The 24,735-nt window shown below is 55.4% G+C and overlaps 3 protein-coding genes and 1 long non-coding RNA gene across 4 annotated transcripts in view; 3 read left to right on the top strand and 1 right to left on the bottom strand.

The window, feature by feature from the left end:
* Positions 1-24,735, bottom strand: part of LOC145534149 (uncharacterized) — a 541,812-nt gene that overhangs the window by 69,283 nt on the left and 447,794 nt on the right. The window contains exons 50-53 of the long non-coding RNA XR_014074275.1: positions 24,492-24,603; positions 16,851-16,962; positions 9,210-9,321; positions 1,569-1,680 (exon numbers count right to left, since the gene is read on the bottom strand). This is a non-coding gene — a long non-coding RNA (uncharacterized LOC145534149). The remainder of the gene's footprint in view (positions 1-1,568; positions 1,681-9,209; positions 9,322-16,850; positions 16,963-24,491; positions 24,604-24,735) is intronic.
* Positions 2,105-7,176, top strand: LOC145533923 (uncharacterized). The gene is made up of 3 exons (XM_081561272.1): positions 2,105-5,559; positions 5,959-6,271; positions 6,524-7,176. Exons 1-3 carry the CDS (start codon positions 5,323-5,325, stop codon positions 7,150-7,152), a joined length of 1,179 nt encoding a protein of 392 aa, XP_081417398.1. The 5' UTR covers positions 2,105-5,322; the 3' UTR covers positions 7,153-7,176.
* LOC145534073 (uncharacterized) lies at positions 13,025-14,817 on the top strand. The gene is made up of 3 exons (XM_081561441.1): positions 13,025-13,200; positions 13,600-13,912; positions 14,165-14,817. The coding sequence occupies exons 1-3, from the start codon at positions 13,066-13,068 to the stop codon at positions 14,791-14,793; spliced, it is 1,077 nt and encodes a 358-aa protein (XP_081417567.1). The 5' UTR covers positions 13,025-13,065; the 3' UTR covers positions 14,794-14,817.
* Positions 20,649-22,455, top strand: LOC145534089 (uncharacterized). The gene is made up of 3 exons (XM_081561457.1): positions 20,649-20,841; positions 21,241-21,553; positions 21,806-22,455. The coding sequence occupies exons 1-3, from the start codon at positions 20,707-20,709 to the stop codon at positions 22,432-22,434; spliced, it is 1,077 nt and encodes a 358-aa protein (XP_081417583.1). The 5' UTR covers positions 20,649-20,706; the 3' UTR covers positions 22,435-22,455.

The following is a 24,735-nucleotide window of genomic DNA, read 5'->3' as shown; positions in this document are numbered from 1 at the left end:
CCCAAAAGAAGCCAAGAAAGGGAGCTGGGACAACAAACCACCCCAACACCCAGGAAAGCGTTCTTCATGACAGAAGGCTAGAAAATGACCCAACATCCTTGTGGCCCAGAACCCCTCTAGAAAATCACTGTTCCATAAAAAAGAGAAACACATGGGAAGTTCCAAGGAGAGGCAATGCCCATGGCCCGTGTACTTGAGAGACGGCCTGACCGCTCCGGGGAAGACACGCACCGACGGAACCCCTTGGGAAACAGCAGTGATAGTCCTCACCGTCGTAAGGGTTTCCTCTGGGGACAACCTGCCCGGGGCACCACACGAGGGAGCAGACCGGCTTCTCTTCCTCTGCCCCCACACCATTCACTCATGAAGGCAGCTCAGGTGTTCTCATGCCCTGCCTGCCTGCCTGCCTGGCTCATCCGTGAGCTGTGACCACCTACAGGGCAGGACTCCACCTTCTCCTCTCTGTGTACCGTGAATCTGCACAGAGTGGGCTTGCAGAACCTTAGGAGACTTGAGCCATTCCCACTCGAGCCAGAACCCTCCCCAGGAAGGAAAACAGCTGTGGAGTCATTTTGGCCCCAGCACTGGTTCGAAAGCCTGGCGCCTCCTACAGCCTCTACGGTGTGAAGAGGGAGGTCCCTTCTGACAGAGCTTTCCGGGTCTCAGATCTAAGCTGTTGTTTCACTGTCAGCTGTGTCTCTTCCGTTGCAGCCAGGTGGGCCACGCTGCTCCAAAGGAGCTCACAAGCTGAGTTTCAAGGGAGGTATAGAGAGGACAGGGATGGCTACAACGTACTGCAAACTGAGTGAGGGTCCCCACAATCCTCAGCAAAGGTCTGTGGTGTGCAAGTGGGGAGTAGAGGGCCCCCAAGTTCCAAAGGAAGGGAGGTAGTCGGGAGCTAAAGCCCTTGGCCGCTGTGGTAGTAGCTGCAGATGGCAGCTCGTCCACAGTGCACTTCGAATGAGGTCATATGAGCGGGACTCTGGAAATGGCTCCGAAATCGGGAGAAAGGGGTCAGGGTATGTGGGAATCCGGCGGGGGTGGGGGGTGGATGAAGGAAGGTGTCCCTCCTCTCTCCAGTGCAATTTGGTTTGGTGAGTCTCAAAGCTACCAGATGGCACTTCCCAAGTCAGGCCCCCGCAGGAATCAGGGTGGGCTGCGTGCCTCGGCCCCTGCCACAGGGACAAGCCACACCAGTGGCCTCCCTGAGCTCCAATGGCCGGATCTGGGGGTTCTGTCTGGGTGCACACCTCCTTGCTGTGGCCAAGTTCCCCCCTTCTCTGAGCACCAGCTTCATCCTCTCGAATGAGGACATCGATTGCTACCTTGGCACGTTACTCTCTTCATCCTGTGAAGACTCATTAGGCTTATCCTACAATTACTAGCTGGCCCGAAGAGATATCTCCTGAATCCAGATTAAGCTGGAGTCTCCCAGGCTCATCTGGCATGTCTTCCCTGAAGTCTGCCAAAACCCACACCCTTGCATTTCCAGGGACTCCCCTTAGCCAGCTGGGCAGAAAACCCAGCATGGTTCAAACAAGCTGACAGACAAGCGGGAGAGGACTCACGGGCAGACGGCTTCCCTCAGGTCTCGGGTGGAGCTCTGGGACCACAGCAGCAACGGGCCATCCCAGGCCCTGGGCTCAGCAGCGCCCTCATTCTCAGGCCGGCGGCTCTGCCCTGAGGGGAGCAGGAAGGTCACCAACTGCCGCAGGCGGGCCTCACGCCCCTCCCACTGCTGGAGCCTGACCTCCCCCGGCCCCACCCCTTCCCCTACCCCAGCAGGACGACAGCTCGTCTTCCCCTGGCTTCCAACGGGAGGCCCGGCCCTGGGCCCCGATTGGGCACTGCCCCAGCCCGGAGCCAATCACAGTGGCCAGGGAGGTGGAACGCACCGATTGGCCAGGGCCAGGTCATGTGACCATACTCCCCAGGAAACTCAAATATTACCAAGGTTCCCTAAGAAACCAATGAACAGAATTATCCAGTAAAGGCAAACCGTGCTTTTTAATGAGGCCAATGTCACAGAAAAAAAAAAATGCTTCACAATGAACTGCTCAAGGAAGCTACTAAATAAACTTTCAGAAAAGTTTAGTAGTTTTTTTTTTTTTTTTTTTAATAGGGTGACGGAGAGCTATACCTTTCCCGTCTATGTGAATTTAGGTTTAAACTAGATTTCCCTTGGCTATTATATAAGACAAAAAAGCCCACATCCCCCCCTTTCACTCCCCCCCACCCCCAAAAAGTGTTTTAATCTATAGAATTTTTGTGTCCTCAGTTGTGTCTGATTCGCGGCAACTCACGAACTCTACACAGCCAGGCTCTTCCGTCCATGGAATTCAGGGCAATTTTTTCTGTCCCAGTAAATGCCCACCCTGGGTGATCCAAAGGCAAGGGCTCAGAGGCTCCTGAGAGACTAACTCCTTTCAGCTGAGCACAGAGCTGGCTCCTCACTGGGATGCCTGTGGCCTGGGGCTCCCTGAGGGGAGAGCAGCACTCGCCCCACCGTGTGGTCACTGCTGGAAGTGCAGGCTGCTCCTCACTCCCCCTTGACAGTGTCCCTGAGGGCAGAACAGTGTGAATCGAATCAAGGTGGAAATGCAAACTCCAATGCAACCAAACTCCCCACAAGGTCTCTAAAACCACTCAGGAACAGGGAATTGGAAACTGCAGGGGATGACAGGAATGGAGATGGAGACTTGACACCTTACACCGAGTTCACTTCCAGTTATCCCTAGACAAACTTTCCATGAAAACTTGTCACAAATCTCGAAGAACAATGAGCAGAAACCGGACACGTGCTTTGAGTCTTCACACACAAAACTAAAAGCCAGACCACAAAAAAAAACCCAGAGAATACAGTGGACTTTGCAAAATCAAAGATATCTACTGTGGGAAAGACCTCATGACAAAAGCAAAAGACAGGTCATACATCGCGAGACGAATGAGTGGAAACACAAAGCTTATCAAGGATGTGTCTCCAAACAGACAAAGAACACCAACGCAACAAGCCTGTGAAAACTAGGGAAAGGTCTGAAGGGACACCAGACTGAGGAAGACACACACAGAGGATCCCGGATGATGTCCAGCACTGAGGGCCTGAAGAAACAACGGTCTAGTTGCACCCCCTCAGGCCTGTGTGACCGTGGATGAGGCCTCTGTTTCCCGGTGGCTCTGAGAGATGGACAGGGAGGAAGGGGAAGAGAAGTCACTTGCATTTCTAATACTCACAGCAAAGTCTTCCAACGAGAAGGGAATTATCACCCCCACTGACAATGCCATTCACTGAAGTGATACCCACCAGTCCATCTAACCCAGAAGGGAAGGATGGACCTGTTCTCACAAAACGGCGAGAGATGGAAGAAGGAAGATCAAGCCCACACCAATCACTGGAAAGAGAAGCTGTGCTCAGGGCTTGAAAGAATTCCTATTGGGAAAATGATGTCACAGCCCCACAAGGCAATCCACAGCTTCGATGCTATTCCTCCCAAAATGCCAATGCATTTTCGCACCGAACAAAGAATTGCAAAAGGGGTACGGAGACAGAAAAGAGCCTAAACTGTCAATACAATCCGACGAAAAAGCCCCGATACGGACATCCAAGGTTGTGTGAAAGGAAATTAGACGACCAAACTAGGATCCTCAGGAGAGTATCGGAGAAGGCAATGGCGACCCACTCCAGTACTCTTGCCTGGAAAACGTCCTGGACGGAGGAGCCTGGTAGGCTGCAGGCCATGGGGTCACGCAGAGTCAGACACGACTGAAGTGACTTAGCCGCAGCAGCAGCAGCAGGACAGTATGCTATTGGGAATACAACAACACACACAGATCCAGATCGATGGAATAAAGTGGAGGGTCCAGAAACAAACCCCAGCATCCATGGTCAACTCATCTCTGACACAGAAGGGGAGAATATCCAAATGGGAACAAGAAAGCCTCTTCAATCAATGTCCATGGGAAAACCAGACAGCTACATCTGAAGAACGCTATTGGTTTTGATCTCATACCACCTCAATATAGGGGGAAAACCTCACCCTAAAGACTGATGTCATGAGATAGCTAGAAAGAAGCGTAGGTCAAAGGCTCCTTAACATCAGAGTCTCCTTGCCATTTGCTGGGCGGAGGTCGAAATGGGTCTCTTCAAGTAAGGCAAAGAGGTACACGAAGTACACCCATGGGTTTCCATCCAATGGAACCTCTTCACAACAGAGAAGCTAAGCATTCACAAATGCAAAAGATAGGAAACAGAACATGAGAGACTCCTTGCAAGTGGTGTATCTGAGAAGGGGTTCATATGGAAAGAGACGAAGAATGCACAGCACTCAGATTCCAAGAAACAACACCACCACCACCCTTGACCCTTCCCCCATGACCAACTCCGACCTAAAGCCTTTCTCTCCCTCTAACCTATCCCTAAAACATAACCCTCATCTAATCATATACATGTGCATCCCTAGCATCCATCCATCCACACACGAGAGAGAAAGAGGAAGACACAGACGGAACTGAGAAAGGAAAAGAGAGGGACACAGCCAGAGAGAGACACGGAACCAAAGAGAGGAAAGGAGTCGACGGTCCAGACTTTTCCTCAATCTGCCTCGAAGGTAGAAGCAATGACAGCGCCCTTCCACCCCAGAAGGGGGAAAAGGACGGAAGGTTTGGAGAGGAAAAGACAAGAACGCAGGGAGCCATTAGAAGCTCAGCCACCCGCAGAAGCCGAGCTGGGACACTTGAACAGAATCTCAATGGAAACAGAGGAGCAGAAAGTTGGCTACTCTTTTCTATAAGAGAGGGAGACCTTCGAGTCTTCCTTTCGGTCCTCCAACTTGGATGCGGGGTCTCAAAACAGTCAGGAGGGGGAGTGCCTTTTCCTGGGTACCACGGCACATCCAGGCCTCGTTCTGCCCCATTCTGTGCTGTGTCAGCCCTGGATGGAATCTTTCTTTCTGAAGTCTCAGCGCACAAGCTCCACGTGATATCGGCCCCAGGTGGAAAGGCATGGAGCTGCTCGTAGGCCGACAGACCTAGGAAGCAGATGGGAGAATGACCACCACTCTGCAGATGGAGAGACTGGGGCAACCCTGAGGGGCATATGCTTGTCCAGGGCCACACCACTTATGAGAAGAAGGAGCCTGGTCTGAGAGCAGTGGGGTCCTCGGAGCTCAGGCCCTGGCTGAACCCAGGCCTCCCCAGGGCTGTGGGCTGGGCTGTGTGGGTGTCACTGTGCCTGCACATGGCCTAAGGGGGGTGGTCGAGCAGTCAGAAACCCAGAGATTCCCTTGGGAAGTTTTGGGGAAGGGACCTCAGCACGAACCCCAGGAGATGATGTCACCTGCCGGCAACAGAACCCAACAGAACCCGCAGCCCGGGTATCCAGGCCTCCAGAGCGGAGAGGAGCCCCCAGCCAGTTCACTGGCTGCCAGGATGTTCTGCTGTTTGCCCCTGCCCAGAGGCCGGGGCCTCAGGAGTGCTCACAGGCAGTGTGCGCGGGCACCCTGTCGACGTTGGCTCAGGACACCCCCGAGAGGCCTCTGGCCCTTTGCCCGGAGAAACAGAAAGGTAACACGGGGAGCCCCAGGACGGACCAGGCCGCCTCTCCCATGCCACCCGGAAACACCGGGTCCTTTGCCTGTGTGTGTGGATGCGGGTTTCTTGGGGTGTGTCTCCCTCAAGGAAGCCCAGGCGGATGTGGGGTCAGAAGCCTGCGGACAAGTTGTGTCCACACCCCAGGGGAGAGCAGGCTGGGCGGGATGGGGAGAGTGCGGGCAGCGGCGGCCGCCCAGGCGGACCTCACACCCTCAGGTGGGACTCTTTCCTCCCGGGTGGGGATCTGAGCAGACACACGTCTCTGACCCTTCTGGGAAGAGAAGTTCGAGCAGGCAGAAGCAGCGGCTCCACTGCCCAGGCCCAGCTCGGAAAACTCCTAGCATGGCTGGCTGACGGTCACTGTCGTTGCAGAGCTTCCCACGTGATGAGGCCGAGGACGGGGACACCCCATCCACCTCCCGGAGGGAGGGGTCGGAGCACCACCCCCCCGCCCGTGAGGCCCAGTGCAGGCTCCAGGTGAGCGTGCCCACGGAGGCATCAGCCCCACCGGGGGAGAAGCGGAGGCGGGGAAGGCCTGCTGCCGAGACACCGCCCAGGATACACCCGGCGGCCCAGTCTGAGGCTGCCACGGAGCTCAGCACACCCGGCTCCGACCCAGAGTCCCGAGAACCCCGGCCTCTGAGGCAGCAGGAGGACCTGGAGCCCAGCACGCCAGAGCACAGAGGTGAGGACGCTGGGGCTGGTGCACGGGAGTGTGTGGGGAGGGGGTGCTGAGCTACACAGGGACGAGTCCCCGAAAGCTGCTGCTGGGCCTGCAGCAAGCGCTGGCCTCACACCCCCCGCCCCCCATCTTGCACACTTCAGTCCCAAAAGACATCCGACGCTGGGTATTCTTTGGGAATCTCTTGGAAGCTTTCTGTCCCGGGAGACGCACATGCCAAGGCTGGCCTGTGGGCAAACTTTGCTTCTCCCCCAGCTCTAGCACTGGCCTCCAACTGGAACCAGGCTCCGCTTCCCAGACCTGTCCCTACAGAGGTGCTGGCTCCAGGTGCAGGACCCAGGGATCCACCGAGGGCAGATGGAGAACCGAGACTTGCCCTCGCAGAGACACCAGGCCAGCTGGGTACTGGCCAGCACACCGGGCAGATCGGATCTCCATGCCTGCAGGACCCCCAGCCCCAGGCACTGATGTCCCACCCCCTCAGCCAGAACCTCCACCTCCACGTGCACCTCTACCTGCTCGGGCTCTGGCAGGAGAACCCGAGGCAGAGGAGGAGTCACCGCCTCGGCAGGGAGAGCCTGCCCTGGCTCCCGCGCAACACCCAGACGCCCACGATGACTCACCCACCCCTGCAGGGAGAACGAGCCCCCGCTCTGGACAGACACCCAGAGCCCTTGCCGGAAACACCACGTCCAGGGGAGCGGTCGGCTCTGCAGCCTCCATCCCCGTCTGCTCACCGTGGACGCTGGCAACTCGGTCTGCCCCCAGGGGACATGGAGTTCCTTTCCCCTGAACTGCTTTGCATTTGGTTTGTTTCCACCTTTCTGGTGATGTTTTATTTTTTGTATGGTTTCCTGTACTTTTGTTGGTTAAGTTGGGATTAGTAAACTTTTTCATCATTGTTGCAATTTGGGAACACTGTTGTGTAACTCTGGTGATACTGTGTTACCATCACCACTTTGTAGTTTCAGACCCGTTTGATCTTTACGCCCCACCCCCCCAACAAAGCCTGGATTCAAGGCAAGCACGCCCTGTTCATCCCTTCCCCCGATCCTGAACACAATTTCATCCTTTCTTTGTGCATTCCTTCCTATATTCTTGGTGTCCCCAATCAATGACTCTCAGTGAAATGACTGAAGGAGTGTTTTTTGGACTCTCCAACTACTGTAAGACTCCATTGGAGAGTTCTCATTTGTATGTCATTTGAACTAGCCTTTGATATCTGAAAGGACGGTGTACGTCCTTTCAAGATACCATGTGCCAAACGAAGCCCTTTTGGCAACTGCCATCATTATCTCCAGGCAGGCATTGCTGTGTCAAGGGTGACATCTCAGCCAGAAGGCAGAGGCTGAGCTCGTCTTGTTGCACCAGCTCCCAAAAGAAGCCAAGAAAGGGAGCTGGGACAACAAACCACCCCAACACCCAGGAAAGCGTTCTTCATGACAGAAGGCTAGAAAATGACCCAACATCCTTGTGGCCCAGAACCCCTCTAGAAAATCACTGTTCCATAAAAAAGAGAAACACATGGGAAGTTCCAAGGAGAGGCAATGCCCATGGCCCGTGTACTTGAGAGACGGCCTGACCGCTCCGGGGAAGACACGCACCGACGGAACCCCTTGGGAAACAGCAGTGATAGTCCTCACCGTCGTAAGGGTTTCCTCTGGGGACAACCTGCCCGGGGCACCACACGAGGGAGCAGACCGGCTTCTCTTCCTCTGCCCCCACACCATTCACTCATGAAGGCAGCTCAGGTGTTCTCATGCCCTGCCTGCCTGCCTGCCTGGCTCATCCGTGAGCTGTGACCACCTACAGGGCAGGACTCCACCTTCTCCTCTCTGTGTACCGTGAATCTGCACACAGTGGGCTTGCAGAACCTTAGGAGACTTGAGCCATTCCCACTCGAGCCAGAACCCTCCCCAGGAAGGAAAACAGCTGTGGAGTCATTTTGGCCCCAGCACTGGTTCGAAAGCCTGGCGCCTCCTACAGCCTCTACGGTGTGAAGAGGGAGGTCCCTTCTGACAGAGCTTTCCGGGTCTCAGATCTAAGCTGTTGTTTCACTGTCAGCTGTGTCTCTTCCGTTGCAGCCAGGTGGGCCACGCTGCTCCAAAGGAGCTCACAAGCTGAGTTTCAAGGGAGGTATAGAGAGGACAGGGATGGCTACAACGTACTGCAAACTGAGTGAGGGTCCCCACAATCCTCAGCAAAGGTCTGTGGTGTGCAAGTGGGGAGTAGAGGGCCCCCAAGTTCCAAAGGAAGGGAGGTAGTCGGGAGCTAAAGCCCTTGGCCGCTGTGGTAGTAGCTGCAGATGGCAGCTCGTCCACAGTGCACTTCGAATGAGGTCATATGAGCGGGACTCTGGAAATGGCTCCGAAATCGGGAGAAAGGGGTCAGGGTATGTGGGAATCCGGCGGGGGTGGGGGGTGGATGAAGGAAGGTGTCCCTCCTCTCTCCAGTGCAATTTGGTTTGGTGAGTCTCAAAGCTACCAGATGGCACTTCCCAAGTCAGGCCCCCGCAGGAATCAGGGTGGGCTGCGTGCCTCGGCCCCTGCCACAGGGACAAGCCACACCAGTGGCCTCCCTGAGCTCCAATGGCCGGATCTGGGGGTTCTGTCTGGGTGCACACCTCCTTGCTGTGGCCAAGTTCCCCCCTTCTCTGAGCACCAGCTTCATCCTCTCGAATGAGGACATCGATTGCTACCTTGGCACGTTACTCTCTTCATCCTGTGAAGACTCATTAGGCTTATCCTACAATTACTAGCTGGCCCGAAGAGATATCTCCTGAATCCAGATTAAGCTGGAGTCTCCCAGGCTCATCTGGCATGTCTTCCCTGAAGTCTGCCAAAACCCACACCCTTGCATTTCCAGGGACTCCCCTTAGCCAGCTGGGCAGAAAACCCAGCATGGTTCAAACAAGCTGACAGACAAGCGGGAGAGGACTCACGGGCAGACGGCTTCCCTCAGGTCTCGGGTGGAGCTCTGGGACCACAGCAGCAACGGGCCATCCCAGGCCCTGGGCTCAGCAGCGCCCTCATTCTCAGGCCGGCGGCTCTGCCCTGAGGGGAGCAGGAAGGTCACCAACTGCCGCAGGCGGGCCTCACGCCCCTCCCACTGCTGGAGCCTGACCTCCCCCGGCCCCACCCCTTCCCCTACCCCAGCAGGACGACAGCTCGTCTTCCCCTGGCTTCCAACGGGAGGCCCGGCCCTGGGCCCCGATTGGGCACTGCCCCAGCCCGGAGCCAATCACAGTGGCCAGGGAGGTGGAACGCACCGATTGGCCAGGGCCAGGTCATGTGACCATACTCCCCAGGAAACTCAAATATTACCAAGGTTCCCTAAGAAACCAATGAACAGAATTATCCAGTAAAGGCAAACCGTGCTTTTTAATGAGGCCAATGTCACAGAAAAAAAAAAATGCTTCACAATGAACTGCTCAAGGAAGCTACTAAATAAACTTTCAGAAAAGTTTAGTAGTTTTTTTTTTTTTTTTAATACGGTGACGGAGAGCTATACCTTTCCCGTCTATGTGAATTTAGGTTTATACTAGATTTCCCTTGGCTATTATATAAGACAAAAAAACCCACATCCCCCCCTTTCACTCCCCCCCACCCCCAAAAAGTGTTTTAATCTATAGAATTTTTGTGTCCTCAGTTGTGTCTGATTCGCGGCAACTCACGAACTCTACACAGCCAGGCTCTTCCATCCATGGAATTCAGGGCAATTTTTTCTGTCCCAGTAAATGCCCACCCTGGGTGATCCAAAGGCAAGGGCTCAGAGGCTCCTGAGAGACTAACTCCTTTCAGCTGAGCACAGAGCTGGCTCCTCACTGGGATGCCTGTGGCCTGGGGCTCCCTGAGGGGAGAGCAGCACTCGCCCCACCGTGTGGTCACTGCTGGAAGTGCAGGCTGCTCCTCACTCCCCCTTGACAGTGTCCCTGAGGGCAGAACAGTGTGAATCGAATCAAGGTGGAAATGCAAACTCCAATGCAACCAAACTCCCCACAAGGTCTCTAAAACCACTCAGGAACAGGGAATTGGAAACTGCAGGGGATGACAGGAATGGAGATGGAGACTTGACACCTTACACCGAGTTCACTTCCAGTTATCCCTAGACAAACTTTCCATGAAAACTTGTCACAAATCTCGAAGAACAATGAGCAGAAACCGGACACGTGCTTTGAGTCTTCACACACAAAACTAAAAGCCAGTCCACAAAAAAAAAAAACCCAGAGAATACAGTGGACTTTGCAAAATCAAAGATATCTACTGTGGGAAAGACCTCATGACAAAAGCAAAAGACAGGTCATACATCGCGAGACGAATGAGTGGAAACACAAAGCTTATCAAGGATGTGTCTCCAAACAGACAAAGAACACCAACGCAACAAGCCTGTGAAAACTAGGGAAAGGTCTGAAGGGACACCAGACTGAGGAAGACACACACAGAGGATCCCGGATGATGTCCAGCACTGAGGGCCTGAAGAAACAACGGTCTAGTTGCACCCCCTCAGGCCTGTGTGACCGTGGATGAGGCCTCTGTTTCCCGGTGGCTCTGAGAGATGGACAGGGAGGAAGGGGAAGAGAAGTCACTTGCATTTCTAATACTCACAGCAAAGTCTTCCAACGAGAAGGGAATTATCACCCCCACTGACAATGCCATTCACTGAAGTGATACCCACCAGTCCATCTAACCCAGAAGGGAAGGATGGACCTGTTCTCACAAAACGGCGAGAGATGGAAGAAGGAAGATCAAGCCCACACCAATCACTGGAAAGAGAAGCTGTGCTCAGGGCTTGAAAGAATTCCTATTGGGAAAATGATGTCACAGCCCCACAAGGCAATCCACAGCTTCGATGCTATTCCTCCCAAAATGCCAATGCATTTTCGCACCGAACAAAGAATTGCAAAAGGGGTACGGAGACAGAAAAGAGCCTAAACTGTCAATACAATCCGACGAAAAAGCCCCGATACGGACATCCAAGGTTGTGTGAAAGGAAATTAGACGACCAAACTAGGATCCTCAGGAGAGTATCGGAGAAGACAATGGCGACCCACTCCAGTACTCTTGCCTGGAAAACGTCCTGGACGGAGGAGCCTGGTAGGCTGCAGGCCATGGGGTCACGCAGAGTCAGACACGACTGAAGTGACTTAGCCGCAGCAGCAGCAGCAGGACAGTATGCTATTGGGAATACAACAACACACACAGATCCAGATCGATGGAATAAAGTGGAGGGTCCAGAAACAAACCCCAGCATCCATGGTCAACTCATCTCTGACACAGAAGGGGAGAATATCCAAATGGGAACAAGAAAGCCTCTTCAATCAATGTCCATGGGAAAACCAGACAGCTACATCTGAAGAACGCTATTGGTTTTGATCTCATACCACCTCAATATAGGGGGAAAACCTCACCCTAAAGACTGATGTCATGAGATAGCTAGAAAGAAGCGTAGGTCAAAGGCTCCTTGACATCAGAGTCTCCTTGCCATTTGCTGGGCGGAGGTCGAAATGGGTCTCTTCAAGTAAGGCAAAGAGGTACACGAAGTACACCCATGGGTTTCCATCCAATGGAACCTCTTCACAACAGAGAAGCTAAGCATTCACAAATGCAAAAGATAGGAAACAGAACATGAGAGACTCCTTGCAAGTGGTGTATCTGAGAAGGGGTTCATATGGATAGAGACGAAGAATGCACAGCACTCAGATTCCAAGAAACAACACCACCACCACCCTTGACCCTTCCCCCATGACCAACTCCGACCTAAAGCCTTTCTCTCCCTCTAACCTATCCCTAAAACATAACCCTCATCTAATCATATACATGTGCATCCCTAGCATCCATCCATCCACACACGAGAGAGAAAGAGGAAGACACAGACGGAACTGAGAAAGGAAAAGAGAGGGACACAGCCAGAGAGAGACACGGAACCAAAGAGAGGAAAGGAGTCGACGGTCCAGACTTTTCCTCAATCTGCCTCGAAGGTAGAAGCAATGACAGCGCCCTTCCACCCCAGAAGTGGGGAAAGGACGGAAGGTTTGGAGAGGAAAAGACAAGAACGCAGGGAGCCATTAGAAGCTCAGCCACCCGCAGAAGCCGAGCTGGGACACTTGAACAGAATCTCAATGGAAACAGAGGAGCAGAAAGTTGGCTACTCTTTTCTATAAGAGAGGGAGACCTTCGAGTCTTCCTTTCGGTCCTCCAACTTGGATGCGGGGTCTCAAAACAGTCAGGAGGGGGAGTGCCTTTTCCTGGGTACCACGGCACATCCAGGCCTCGTTCTGCCCCATTCTGTGCTGTGTCAGCCCTGGATGGAATCTTTCTTTCTGAAGTCTCAGCGCACAAGCTCCACGTGATATCGGCCCCAGGTGGAAAGGCATGGAGCTGCTCGTAGGCCGACAGACCTAGGAAGCAGATGGGAGAATGACCACCACTCTGCAGATGGAGAGACTGGGGCAACCCTGAGGGGCATATGCTTGTCCAGGGCCACACCACTTATGAGAAGAAGGAGCCTGGTCTGAGAGCAGTGGGGTCCTCGGAGCTCAGGCCCTGGCTGAACCCAGGCCTCCCCAGGGCTGTGGGCTGGGCTGTGTGGGTGTCACTGTGCCTGCACATGGCCTAAGGGGGGTGGTCGAGCAGTCAGAAACCCAGAGATTCCCTTGGGAAGTTTTGGGGAAGGGACCTCAGCACGAACCCCAGGAGATGATGTCACCTGCCGGCAACAGAACCCAACAGAACCCGCAGCCCGGGTATCCAGGCCTCCAGAGCGGAGAGGAGCCCCCAGCCAGTTCACTGGCTGCCAGGATGTTCTGCTGTTTGCCCCTGCCCAGAGGCCGGGGCCTCAGGAGTGCTCACAGGCAGTGTGCGCGGGCACCCTGTCGACGTTGGCTCAGGACACCCCCGAGAGGCCTCTGGCCCTTTGCCCGGAGAAACAGAAAGGTAACACGGGGAGCCCCAGGACGGACCAGGCCGCCTCTCCCATGCCACCCGGAAACACCGGGTCCTTTGCCTGTGTGTGTGGATGCGGGTTTCTTGGGGTGTGTCTCCCTCAAGGAAGCCCAGGCGGATGTGGGGTCAGAAGCCTGCGGACAAGTTGTGTCCACACCCCAGGGGAGAGCAGGCTGGGCGGGATGGGGAGAGTGCGGGCAGCGGCGGCCGCCCAGGCGGACCTCACACCCTCAGGTGGGACTCTTTCCTCCCGGGTGGGGATCTGAGCAGACACACGTCTCTGACCCTTCTGGGAAGAGAAGTTCGAGCAGGCAGAAGCAGCGGCTCCACTGCCCAGGCCCAGCTCGGAAAACTCCTAGCATGGCTGGCTGACGGTCACTGTCGTTGCAGAGCTTCCCACGTGATGAGGCCGAGGACGGGGACACCCCATCCACCTCCCGGAGGGAGGGGTCGGAGCACCACCCCCCCGCCCGTGAGGCCCAGTGCAGGCTCCAGGTGAGCGTGCCCACGGAGGCATCAGCCCCACCGGGGGAGAAGCGGAGGCGGGGAAGGCCTGCTGCCGAGACACCGCCCAGGATACACCCGGCGGCCCAGTCTGAGGCTGCCACGGAGCTCAGCACACCCGGCTCCGACCCAGAGTCCCGAGAACCCCGGCCTCTGAGGCAGCAGGAGGACCTGGAGCCCAGCACGCCAGAGCACAGAGGTGAGGACGCTGGGGCTGGTGCACGGGAGTGTGTGGGGAGGGGGTGCTGAGCTACACAGGGACGAGTCCCCGAAAGCTGCTGCTGGGCCTGCAGCAAGCGCTGGCCTCACACCCCCCGCCCCCCATCTTGCACACTTCAGTCCCAAAAGACATCCGACGCTGGGTATTCTTTGGGAATCTCTTGGAAGCTTTCTGTCCCGGGAGACGCACATGCCAAGGCTGGCCTGTGGGCAAACTTTGCTTCTCCCCCAGCTCTAGCACTGGCCTCCAACTGGAACCAGGCTCCGCTTCCCAGACCTGTCCCTACAGAGGTGCTGGCTCCAGGTGCAGGACCCAGGGATCCACCGAGGGCAGATGGAGAACCGAGACTTGCCCTCGCAGAGACACCAGGCCAGCTGGGTACTGGCCAGCACACCGGGCAGATCGGATCTCCATGCCTGCAGGACCCCCAGCCCCAGGCACTGATGTCCCACCCCCTCAGCCAGAACCTCCACCTCCACGTGCACCTCTACCTGCTCGGGCTCTGGCAGGAGAACCCGAGGCAGAGGAGGAGTCACCGCCTCGGCAGGGAGAGCCTGCCCTGGCTCCCGCGCAACACCCAGACGCCCACGATGACTCACCCACCCCTGCAGGGAGAACGAGCCCCCGCTCTGGACAGACACCCAGAGCCCTTGCCGGAAACACCACGTCCAGGGGAGCGGTCGGCTCTGCAGCCTCCATCCCCGTCTGCTCACCGTGGACGCTGGCAACTCGGTCTGCCCCCAGGGGACATGGAGTTCCTTTCCCCTGAACTGCTTTGCATTTGGTTTGTTTCCACCTTTCTGGTGATGTTTTATTTTTTGTATGGTTTCCTGTACTTTTGTTGGTTAAGTTGGGATTAGTAAACTTTTTCATCATTGTTGCAATTTGGGAACACTGTTGTGTAACTCTGGTGATACTGTGTTACCATCACCACTTTGTAGTTTCAGACCCGTTTGATCTTTACGCCCCACCCCCCCAACAAAGCCTGGATTCAAGGCAAGCACGCCCTGTTCATCCCTTCCCCCGATCCTGAACACAATTTCATCCTTTCTTTGTGCATTCCTTCCTATATTCTTGGTGTCCCCAATCAATGACTCTCAGTGAAATGACTGAAGGAGTGTTTTTTGGACTCTCCAACTACTGTAAGACTCCATTGGAGAGTTCTCATTTGTATGTCATTTGAACTAGCCTTTGATATCTGAAAGGACGGTGTACGTCCTTTCAAGATACCATGTGCCAAACGAAGCCCTTTTGGCAACTGCCATCATTATCTCCAGGCAGACATTGCTGTGTCAAGGGTGACATCTCAGCCAGAAGGCAGAGGCTGAGCTCGTCTTGTTGCACCAGCTCCCAAAAGAAGCCAAGAAAGGGAGCTGGGACAACAAACCACCCCAACACCCAGGAAAGCGTTCTTCATGACAGAAGGCTAGAAAATGACCCAACATCCTTGTGGCCCAGAACCCCTCTAGAAAATCACTGTTCCATAAAAAAGAGAAACACATGGGAAGTTCCAAGGAGAGGCAATGCCCATGGCCCGTGTACTTGAGAGACGGCCTGACCGCTCCGGGGAAGACACGCACCGACGGAACCCCTTGGGAAACAGCAGTGATAGTCCTCACCGTCGTAAGGGTTTCCTCTGGGGACAACCTGCCCGGGGCACCACACGAGGGAGCAGACCGGCTTCTCTTCCTCTGCCCCCACACCATTCACTCATGAAGGCAGCTCAGGTGTTCTCATGCCCTGCCTGCCTGCCTGCCTGGCTCATCCGTGAGCTGTGACCACCTACAGGGCAGGACTCCACCTTCTCCTCTCTGTGTACCGTGAATCTGCACACAGTGGGCTTGCAGAACCTTAGGAGACTTGAGCCATTCCCACTCGAGCCAGAACCCTCCCCAGGAAGGAAAACAGCTGTGGAGTCATTTTGGCCCCAGCACTGGTTCGAAAGCCTGGCGCCTCCTACAGCCTCTACGGTGTGAAGAGGGAGGTCCCTTCTGACAGAGCTTTCCGGGTCTCAGATCTAAGCTGTTGTTTCACTGTCAGCTGTGTCTCTTCCGTTGCAGCCAGGTGGGCCACGCTGCTCCAAAGGAGCTCACAAGCTGAGTTTCAAGGGAGGTATAGAGAGGACAGGGATGGCTACAACGTACTGCAAACTGAGTGAGGGTCCCCACAATCCTCAGCAAAGGTCTGTGGTGTGCAAGTGGGGAGTAGAGGGCCCCCAAGTTCCAAAGGAAGGGAGGTAGTCGGGAGCTAAAGCCCTTGGCCGCTGTGGTAGTAGCTGCAGATGGCAGCTCGTCCACAGTGCACTTCGAATGAGGTCATATGAGCGGGACTCTGGAAATGGCTCCGAAATCGGGAGAAAGGGGTCAGGGTATGTGGGAATCCGGCGGGGGTGGGGGGTGGATGAAGGAAGGTGTCCCTCCTCTCTCCAGTGCAATTTGGTTTGGTGAGTCTCAAAGCTACCAGATGGCACTTCCCAAGTCAGGCCCCCGCAGGAATCAGGGTGGGCTGCGTGCCTCGGCCCCTGCCACAGGGACAAGCCACACCAGTGGCCTCCCTGAGCTCCAATGGCCGGATCTGGGGGTTCTGTCTGGGTGCACACCTCCTTGCTGTGGCCAAGTTCCCCCCTTCTCTGAGCACCAGCTTCATCCTCTCGAATGAGGACATCGATTGCTACCTTGGCACGTTACTCTCTTCATCCTGTGAAGACTCATTAGGCTTATCCTACAATTACTAGCTGGCCCGAAGAGATATCTCCTGAATCCAGATTAAGCTGGAGTCTCCCAGGCTCATCTGGCATGTCTTCCCTGAAGTCTGCCAAAACCCACACCCTTGCATTTCCAGGGACTCCCCTTAGCCAGCTGGGCAGAAAACCCAGCATGGTTCAAACAAGCTGACAGACAAGCGGGAGAGGACTCACGGGCAGACGGCTTCCCTCAGGTCTCGGGTGGAGCTCTGGGACCACAGCAGCAACGGGCCATCCCAGGCCCTGGGCTCAGCAGCGCCCTCATTCTCAGGCCGGCGGCTCTGCCCTGAGGGGAGCAGGAAGGTCACCAACTGCCGCAGGCGGGCCTCACGCCCCTCCCACTGCTGGAGCCTGACCTCCCCCGGCCCCACCCCTTCCCCTACCCCAGCAGGACGACAGCTCGTCTTCCCCTGGCTTCCAACGGGAGGCCCGGCCCTGGGCCCCGATTGGGCACTGCCCCAGCCCGGAGCCAATCACAGTGGCCAGGGAGGTGGAACGCACCGATTGGCCAGGGCCAGGTCATGTGACCATACTCCCCAGGAAACTCAAATATTACCAAGGTTCCCTAAGAAACCAATGAACAGAATTATCCAGTAAAGGCAAACCGTGCTTTTTAATGAGGCCAATGTCACAGAAAAAAAAAAATGCTTCACAATGAACTGCTCAAGGAAGCTACTAAATAAACTTTCAGAAAAGTTTAGTAGTTTTTTTTTTTTTTTTTTAATAGGGTGACGGAGAGCTATACCTTTCCCGTCTATGTGAATTTAGGTTTAAACTAGATTTCCCTTGGCTATTATATAAGACAAAAAAGCCCACATCCCCCCCTTTCACTCCCCCCCACCCCCAAAAAGTGTTTTAATCTATAGAATTTTTGTGTCCTCAGTTGTGTCTGATTCGCGGCAACTCACGAACTCTACACAGCCAGGCTCTTCCGTCCATGGAATTCAGGGCAATTTTTTCTGTCCCAGTAAATGCCCACCCTGGGTGATCCAAAGGCAAGGGCTCAGAGGCTCCTGAGAGACTAACTCCTTTCAGCTGAGCACAGAGCTGGCTCCTCACTGGGATGCCTGTGGCCTGGGGCTCCCTGAGGGGAGAGCAGCACTCGCCCCACCGTGTGGTCACTGCTGGAAGTGCAGGCTGCTCCTCACTCCCCCTTGACAGTGTCCCTGAGGGCAGAACAGTGTGAATCGAATCAAGGTGGAAATGCAAACTCCAATGCAACCAAACTCCCCACAAGGTCTCTAAAACCACTCAGGAACAGGGAATTGGAAACTGCAGGGGATGACAGGAATGGAGATGGAGACTTGACACCTTACACCGAGTTCACTTCCAGTTATCCCTAGACAAACTTTCCATGAAAACTTGTCACAAATCTCGAAGAACAATGAGCAGAAACCGGATACGTGCTTTGAGTCTTCACACACAAAACTAAAAGCCAGACCACAAAAAAAAAACCCAGAGAATACAGTGGACTTTGCAAAATCAAAGATATCTACTGTGGGAAAGACCTCATGACAAAAGCAAAAGACAGGTCATACATCGCGAGACGAATGAGTGGAAACACAAAGCTTATCAAGGATGTGTCTCCAAACAGACAAAGAACACCAACGCAACAAGCCTGTGAAAACTAGGGAAAGGTCTGAAGGGACACCAGACTGAGGAAGACACACACAGAGGATCCCGGATGATGTCCAGCACTGAGGGCCTGAAGAAACAACGGTCTAGTTGCACCCCCTCAGGCCTGTGTGACCGTGGATGAGGCCTCTGTTTCCCGGTGGCTCTGAGAGATGGACAGGGAGGAAGGGGAAGAGAAGTCACTTGCATTTCTAATACTCACAGCAAAGTCTTCCAACGAGAAGGGAATTATCACCCCCACTGACAATGCCATTCACTGAAGTGATACCCACCAGTCCATCTAACCCAGAAGGGAAGGATGGACCTGTTCTCACAAAACGGCGAGAGATGGAAGAAGGAAGATCAAGCCCACACCAATCACTGGAAAGAGAAGCTGTGCTCAGGGCTTGAAAGAATTCCTATTGGGAAAATGATGTCACAGCCCCACAAGGCAATCCACAGCTTCGATGCTATTCCTCCCAAAATGCCAATGCATTTTCGCACCGAACAAAGAATTGCAAAAGGGGTACGGAGACAGAAAAGAGCCTAAACTGTCAATACAATCCGACGAAAAAGCCCCGATACGGACATCCAAGGTTGTGTGAAAGGAAATTAGACGACCAAACTAGGATCCTCAGGAGAGTATCGGAGAAGGCAATGGCGACCCACTCCAGTACTCTTGCCTGGAAAACGTCCTGGACGGAGGAGCCTGGTAGGCTGCAGGCCATGGGGTCACGCAGAGTCAGACACGACTGAAGTGACTTAGCCGCAGCAGCAGCAGCAGGACAGTATGCTATTGGGAATACAACAACACACACAGATCCAGATCGATGGAATAAAGTGGAGGGTCCAGAAACAAACCCCAGCATCCATGGTCAACTCATCTCTGACACAGAAGGGGAGAATATCCAAATGGGAACAAGAAAGCCTCTTCAATCAATGTCCATGGGAAAACCAGACAGCTACATCTGAAGAACGCTATTGGTTTTGATCTCATACCACCTCAATATAGGGGGAAAACCTCACCCTAAAGACTGATGTCATGAGATAGCTAGAAAGAAGCGTAGGTCAAAGGCTCCTTAACATCAGAGTCTCCTTGCCATTTGCTGGGCGGAGGTCGAAATGGGTCTCTTCAAGTAAGGCAAAGAGGTACACGAAGTACACCCATGGGTTTCCATCCAATGGAACCTCTTCACAACAGAGAAGCTAAGCATTCACAAATGCAAAAGATAGGAAACAGAACATGAGAGACTCCTTGCAAGTGGTGTATCTGAGAAGGGGTTCATATGGAAAGAGACGAAGAATGCACAGCACTCAGATTCCAAGAAACAACACCACCACCACCCTTGACCCTTCCCCCATGACCAACTCCGACCTAAAGCCTTTCTCTCCCTCTAACCTATCCCTAAAACATAACCCTCATCTAATCATATACATGTGCATCCCTAGCATCCATCCATCCACACACGAGAGAGAAAGAGGAAGACACAGACGGAACTGAGAAAGGAAAAGAGAGGGACACAGCCAGAGAGAGACACGGAACCAAAGAGAGGAAAGGAGTCGACGGTCCAGACTTTTCCTCAATCTGCCTCGAAGGTAGAAGCAATGACAGCGCCCTTCCACCCCAGAAGGGGGAAAAGGACGGAAGGTTTGGAGAGGAAAAGACAAGAACGCAGGGAGCCATTAGAAGCTCAGCCACCCGCAGAAGCCGAGCTGGGACACTTGAACAGAATCTCAATGGAAACAGAGGAGCAGAAAGTTGGCTACTCTTTTCTATAAGAGAGGGAGACCTTCGAGTCTTCCTTTCGGTCCTCCAACTTGGATGCGGGGTCTCAAAACAGTCAGGAGGGGGAGTGCCTTTTCCTGGGTACCACGGCACATCCAGGCCTCGTTCTGCCCCATTCTGTGCTGTGTCAGCCCTGGATGGAATCTTTCTTTCTGAAGTCTCAGCGCACAAGCTCCACGTGATATCGGCCCCAGGTGGAAAGGCATGGAGCTGCTCGTAGGCCGACAGACCTAGGAAGCAGATGGGAGAATGACCACCACTCTGCAGATGGAGAGACTGGGGCAACCCTGAGGGGCATATGCTTGTCCAGGGCCACACCACTTATGAGAAGAAGGAGCCTGGTCTGAGAGCAGTGGGGTCCTCGGAGCTCAGGCCCTGGCTGAACCCAGGCCTCCCCAGGGCTGTGGGCTGGGCTGTGTGGGTGTCACTGTGCCTGCACATGGCCTAAGGGGGGTGGTCGAGCAGTCAGAAACCCAGAGATTCCCTTGGGAAGTTTTGGGGAAGGGACCTCAGCACGAACCCCAGGAGATGATGTCACCTGCCGGCAACAGAACCCAACAGAACCCGCAGCCCGGGTATCCAGGCCTCCAGAGCGGAGAGGAGCCCCCAGCCAGTTCACTGGCTGCCAGGATGTTCGGCTGTTTGCCCCTGCCCAGAGGCCGGGGCCTCAGGAGTGCTCACAGGCAGTGTGCGCGGGCACCCTGTCGACGTTGGCTCAGGACACCCCCGAGAGGCCTCTGGCCCTTTGCCCGGAGAAACAGAAAGGTAACACGGGGAGCCCCAGGACGGACCAGGCCGCCTCTCCCATGCCACCCGGAAACACCGGGTCCTTTGCCTGTGTGTGTGGATGCGGGTTTCTTGGGGTGTGTCTCCCTCAAGGAAGCCCAGGCGGATGTGGGGTCAGAAGCCTGCGGACAAGTTGTGTCCACACCCCAGGGGAGAGCAGGCTGGGCGGGATGGGGAGAGTGCGGGCAGCGGCGGCCGCCCAGGCGGACCTCACACCCTCAGGTGGGTCTCTTTCCTCCCGGGTGGGGATCTGAGCAGACACACGTCTCTGACCCTTCTGGGAAGAGAAGTTCGAGCAGGCAGAAGCAGCGGCTCCACTGCCCAGGCCCAGCTCGGAAAACTCCTAGCATGGCTGGCTGACGGTCACTGTCGTTGCAGAGTTTCCCACGTGATGAGGCCGAGGACGGGGACACCCCATCCACCTCCCGGAGGGAGGGGTCGGAGCACCACCCCCCCGCCCGTGAGGCCCAGTGCAGGCTCCAGGTGAGCGTGCCCACGGAGGCATCAGCCCCACCGGGGGAGAAGCGGAGGCGGGGAAGGCCTGCTGCCGAGACACCGCCCAGGATACACCCGGCGGCCCAGTCTGAGGCTGCCACGGAGCTCAGCACACCCGGCTCCGACCCAGAGTCCCGAGAACCCCGGCCTCTGAGGCAGCAGGAGGACCTGGAGCCCAGCACGCCAGAGCACAGAGGTGAGGACGCTGGGGCTGGTGCACGGGAGTGTGTGGGGAGAGGGTGCTGAGCTACACAGGGACGAGTCCCCGAAAGCTGCTGCTGGGCCTGCAGCAAGCGCTGGCCTCACACCCCCCGCCCCCCATCTTGCACACTTCAGTCCCAAAAGACATCCGACGCTGGGTATTCTTTGGGAATCTCTTGGAAGCTTTCTGTCCCGGGAGACGCACATGCCAAGGCTGGCCTGTGGGCAAACTTTGCTTCTCCCCCAGCTCTAGCACTGGCCTCCAACTGGAACCAGGCTCCGCTTCCCAGACCTGTCCCTACAGAGGTGCTGGCTCCAGGTGCAGGACCCAGGGATCCACCGAGGGCAGATGGAGAACCGAGACTTGCCCTCGCAGAGACACCAGGCCAGCTGGGTACTGGCCAGCACACCGGGCAGATCGGATCTCCATGCCTGCAGGACCCCCAGCCCCAGGCACTGATGTCCCACCCCCTCAGCCAGAACCTCCACCTCCACGTGCACCTCTACCTGCTCGGGCTCTGGCAGGAGAACCCGAGGCAGAGGAGGAGTCACCGCCTCGGCAGGGAGAGCCTGCCCTGGCTCCCGCGCAACACCCAGACGCCCACGATGACTCACCCACCCCTGCAGGGAGAACGAGCCCCCGCTCTGGACAGACACCCAGAGCCCTTGCCGGAAACACCACGTCCAGGGGAGCGGTCGGCTCTGCAGCCTCCATCCCCGTCTGCTCACCGTGGACGCTGGCAACTCGGTCTGCCCCCAGGGGACATGGAGTTCCTTTCCCCTGAACTGCTTTGCATTTGGTTTGTTTCCACCTTTCTGGTGATGTTTTATTTTTTGTATGGTTTCCTGTACTTTTGTTGGTTAAGTTGGGATTAGTAAACTTTTTCATCATTGTTGCAATTTGGGAACACTGTTGTGTAACTCTGGTGATACTGTGTTACCATCACCACTTTGTAGTTTCAGACCCGTTTGATCTTTACGCCCCACCCCCCCAACAAAGCCTGGATTCAAGGCAAGCACGCCCTGTTCATCCCTTCCCCCGATCCTGAACACAATTTCATCCTTTCTTTGTGCATTCCTTCCTATATTCTTGGTGTCCCCAATCAATGACTCTCAGTGAAATGACTGACGGAGTGCTTTTTGGACTCTCCAACTACTGTAAGACTCCATTGGAGAGTTCTCATTTGTATGTCATTTGAACTAGCCTTTGATATCTGAAAGGACGGTGTACGTCCTTTCAAGATACCATGTGCCAAACGAAGCCCTTTTGGCAACTGCCATCATTATCTCCAGGCAGGCATTGCTGTGTCAAGGGTGACATCTCAGCCAGAAGGCAGAGGCTGAGCTCGTCTTGTTGCACCAGCTCCCAAAAGAAGCCAAGAAAGGGAGCTGGAACAACAAACCACCCCAACACCCAGGAAAGCGTTCTTCATGACAGAAGGCTAGAAAATGACCCAACATCCTTGTGGCCCAGAACCCCTCTAGAAAATCACTGTTCCATAAAAAAGAGAAACACATGGGAAGTTCCAAGGAGAGGCAATGCCCATGGCCCGTGTACTTGAGAGACGGCCTGACCGCTCCGGGGAAGACACGCACCGACGGAACCCCTTGGGAAACAGCAGTGATAGTCCTCACCGTCGTAAGGGTTTCCTCTGGGGACAACCTGCCCGGGGCACCACACGAGGGAGCAGACCGGCTTCTCTTCCTCTGCCCCCACACCATTCACTCAGGAAGGCAGCTCAGGTGTTCTCATGCCCTGCCTGCCTGCCTGCCTGGCTCATCCGTGAGCTGTGACCACCTACAGGGCAGGACTCCACCTTCTCCTCTCTGTGTACCGTGAATCTGCACACAGTGGGCTTGCAGAACCTTAGGAGACTTGAGCCATTCCCACTCGAGCCAGAACCCTCCCCAGGAAGGAAAACAGCTGTGGAGTCATTTTGGCCCCAGCACTGGTTCGAAAGCCTGGCGCCTCCTACAGCCTCTACGGTGTGAAGAGGGAGGTCCCTTCTGACAGAGCTTTCCGGGTCTCAGATCTAAGCTGTTGTTTCACTGTCAGCTGTGTCTCTTCCGTTGCAGCCAGGTGGGCCACGCTGCTCCAAAGGAGCTCACAAGCTGAGTTTCAAGGGAGGTATAGAGAGGACAGGGATGGCTACAACGTACTGCAAACTGAGTGAGGGTCCCCACAATCCTCAGCAAAGGTCTGTGGTGTGCAAGTGGGGAGTAGAGGGCCCCCAAGTTCCAAAGGAAGGGAGGTAGTCGGGAGCTAAAGCCCTTGGCCGCTGTGGTAGTAGCTGCAGATGGCAGCTCGTCCACAGTGCACTTCGAATGAGGTCATATGAGCGGGACTCTGGAAATGGCTCCGAAATCGGGAGAAAGGGGTCAGGGTATGTGGGAATCCGGCGGGGGTGGGGGGTGGATGAAGGAAGGTGTCCCTCCTCTCTCCAGTGCAATTTGGTTTGGTGAGTCTCAAAGCTACCAGATGGCACTTCCCAAGTCAGGCCCCCGCAGGAATCAGGGTGGGCTGCGTGCCTCGGCCCCTGCCACAGGGACAAGCCACACCAGTGGCCTCCCTGAGCTCCAATGGCCGGATCTGGGGGTTCTGTCTGGGTGCACACCTCCTTGCTGTGGCCAAGTTCCCCCCTTCTCTGAGCACCAGCTTCATCCTCTCGAATGAGGACATCGATTGCTACCTTGGCACGTTACTCTCTTCATCCTGTGAAGACTCATTAGGCTTATCCTACAATTACTAGCTGGCCCGAAGAGATATCTCCTGAATCCAGATTAAGCTGGAGTCTCCCAGGCTCATCTGGCATGTCTTCCCTGAAGTCTGCCAAAACCCACACCCTTGCATTTCCAGGGACTCCCCTTAGCCAGCTGGGCAGAAAACCCAGCATGGTTCAAACAAGCTGACAGACAAGCGGGAGAGGACTCACGGGCAGACGGCTTCCCTCAGGTCTCGGGTGGAGCTCTGGGACCACAGCAGCAACGGGCCATCCCAGGCCCTGGGCTCAGCAGCGCCCTCATTCTCAGGCCGGCGGCTCTGCCCTGAGGGGAGCAGGAAGGTCACCAACTGCCGCAGGCGGGCCTCACGCCCCTCCCACTGCTGGAGCCTGACCTCCCCCGGCCCCACCCCTTCCCCTACCCCAGCAGGACGACAGCTCGTCTTCCCCTGGCTTC

The sequence above is a fragment of the Giraffa tippelskirchi genome, chromosome 14 (assembly GCF_054371585.1).
Source record: "Giraffa tippelskirchi isolate mGirTip1 chromosome 14, T2T-mGirTip1v1.2.pri, whole genome shotgun sequence".
Classification (NCBI taxonomy): domain Eukaryota; kingdom Metazoa; phylum Chordata; class Mammalia; order Artiodactyla; family Giraffidae; genus Giraffa; species Giraffa tippelskirchi.
The sequence above is the reverse complement of the archived record's forward strand: the minus strand, read 5'-3'. Positions and strand labels throughout refer to the sequence as shown.

Bases quoted from the DNA above. Each gene is read 5' to 3' on its own strand.
- LOC145534073 (XM_081561441.1), top strand. From the start codon at position 13,066: ATGTTCTGCTGTTTGCCCCTGCCCAGAGGCCGGGGCCTCAGGAGTGCT. The intron at 13,201-13,599 runs GTAACACGGGGA...CTGTCGTTGCAG, and splicing joins TTGCCCGGAGAAACAGAAAG to AGCTTCCCACGTGATGAGGC. The intron at 13,913-14,164 runs GTGAGGACGCTG...CTTCTCCCCCAG, and splicing joins CAGCACGCCAGAGCACAGAG to CTCTAGCACTGGCCTCCAAC.
- LOC145534089 (XM_081561457.1), top strand. From the start codon at position 20,707: ATGTTCGGCTGTTTGCCCCTGCCCAGAGGCCGGGGCCTCAGGAGTGCT. The intron at 20,842-21,240 runs GTAACACGGGGA...CTGTCGTTGCAG, and splicing joins TTGCCCGGAGAAACAGAAAG to AGTTTCCCACGTGATGAGGC. The intron at 21,554-21,805 runs GTGAGGACGCTG...CTTCTCCCCCAG, and splicing joins CAGCACGCCAGAGCACAGAG to CTCTAGCACTGGCCTCCAAC.
- LOC145533923 (XM_081561272.1), top strand. From the start codon at position 5,323: ATGATGTCACCTGCCGGCAACAGAACCCAACAGAACCCGCAGCCCGGG. The intron at 5,560-5,958 runs GTAACACGGGGA...CTGTCGTTGCAG, and splicing joins TTGCCCGGAGAAACAGAAAG to AGCTTCCCACGTGATGAGGC. The intron at 6,272-6,523 runs GTGAGGACGCTG...CTTCTCCCCCAG, and splicing joins CAGCACGCCAGAGCACAGAG to CTCTAGCACTGGCCTCCAAC.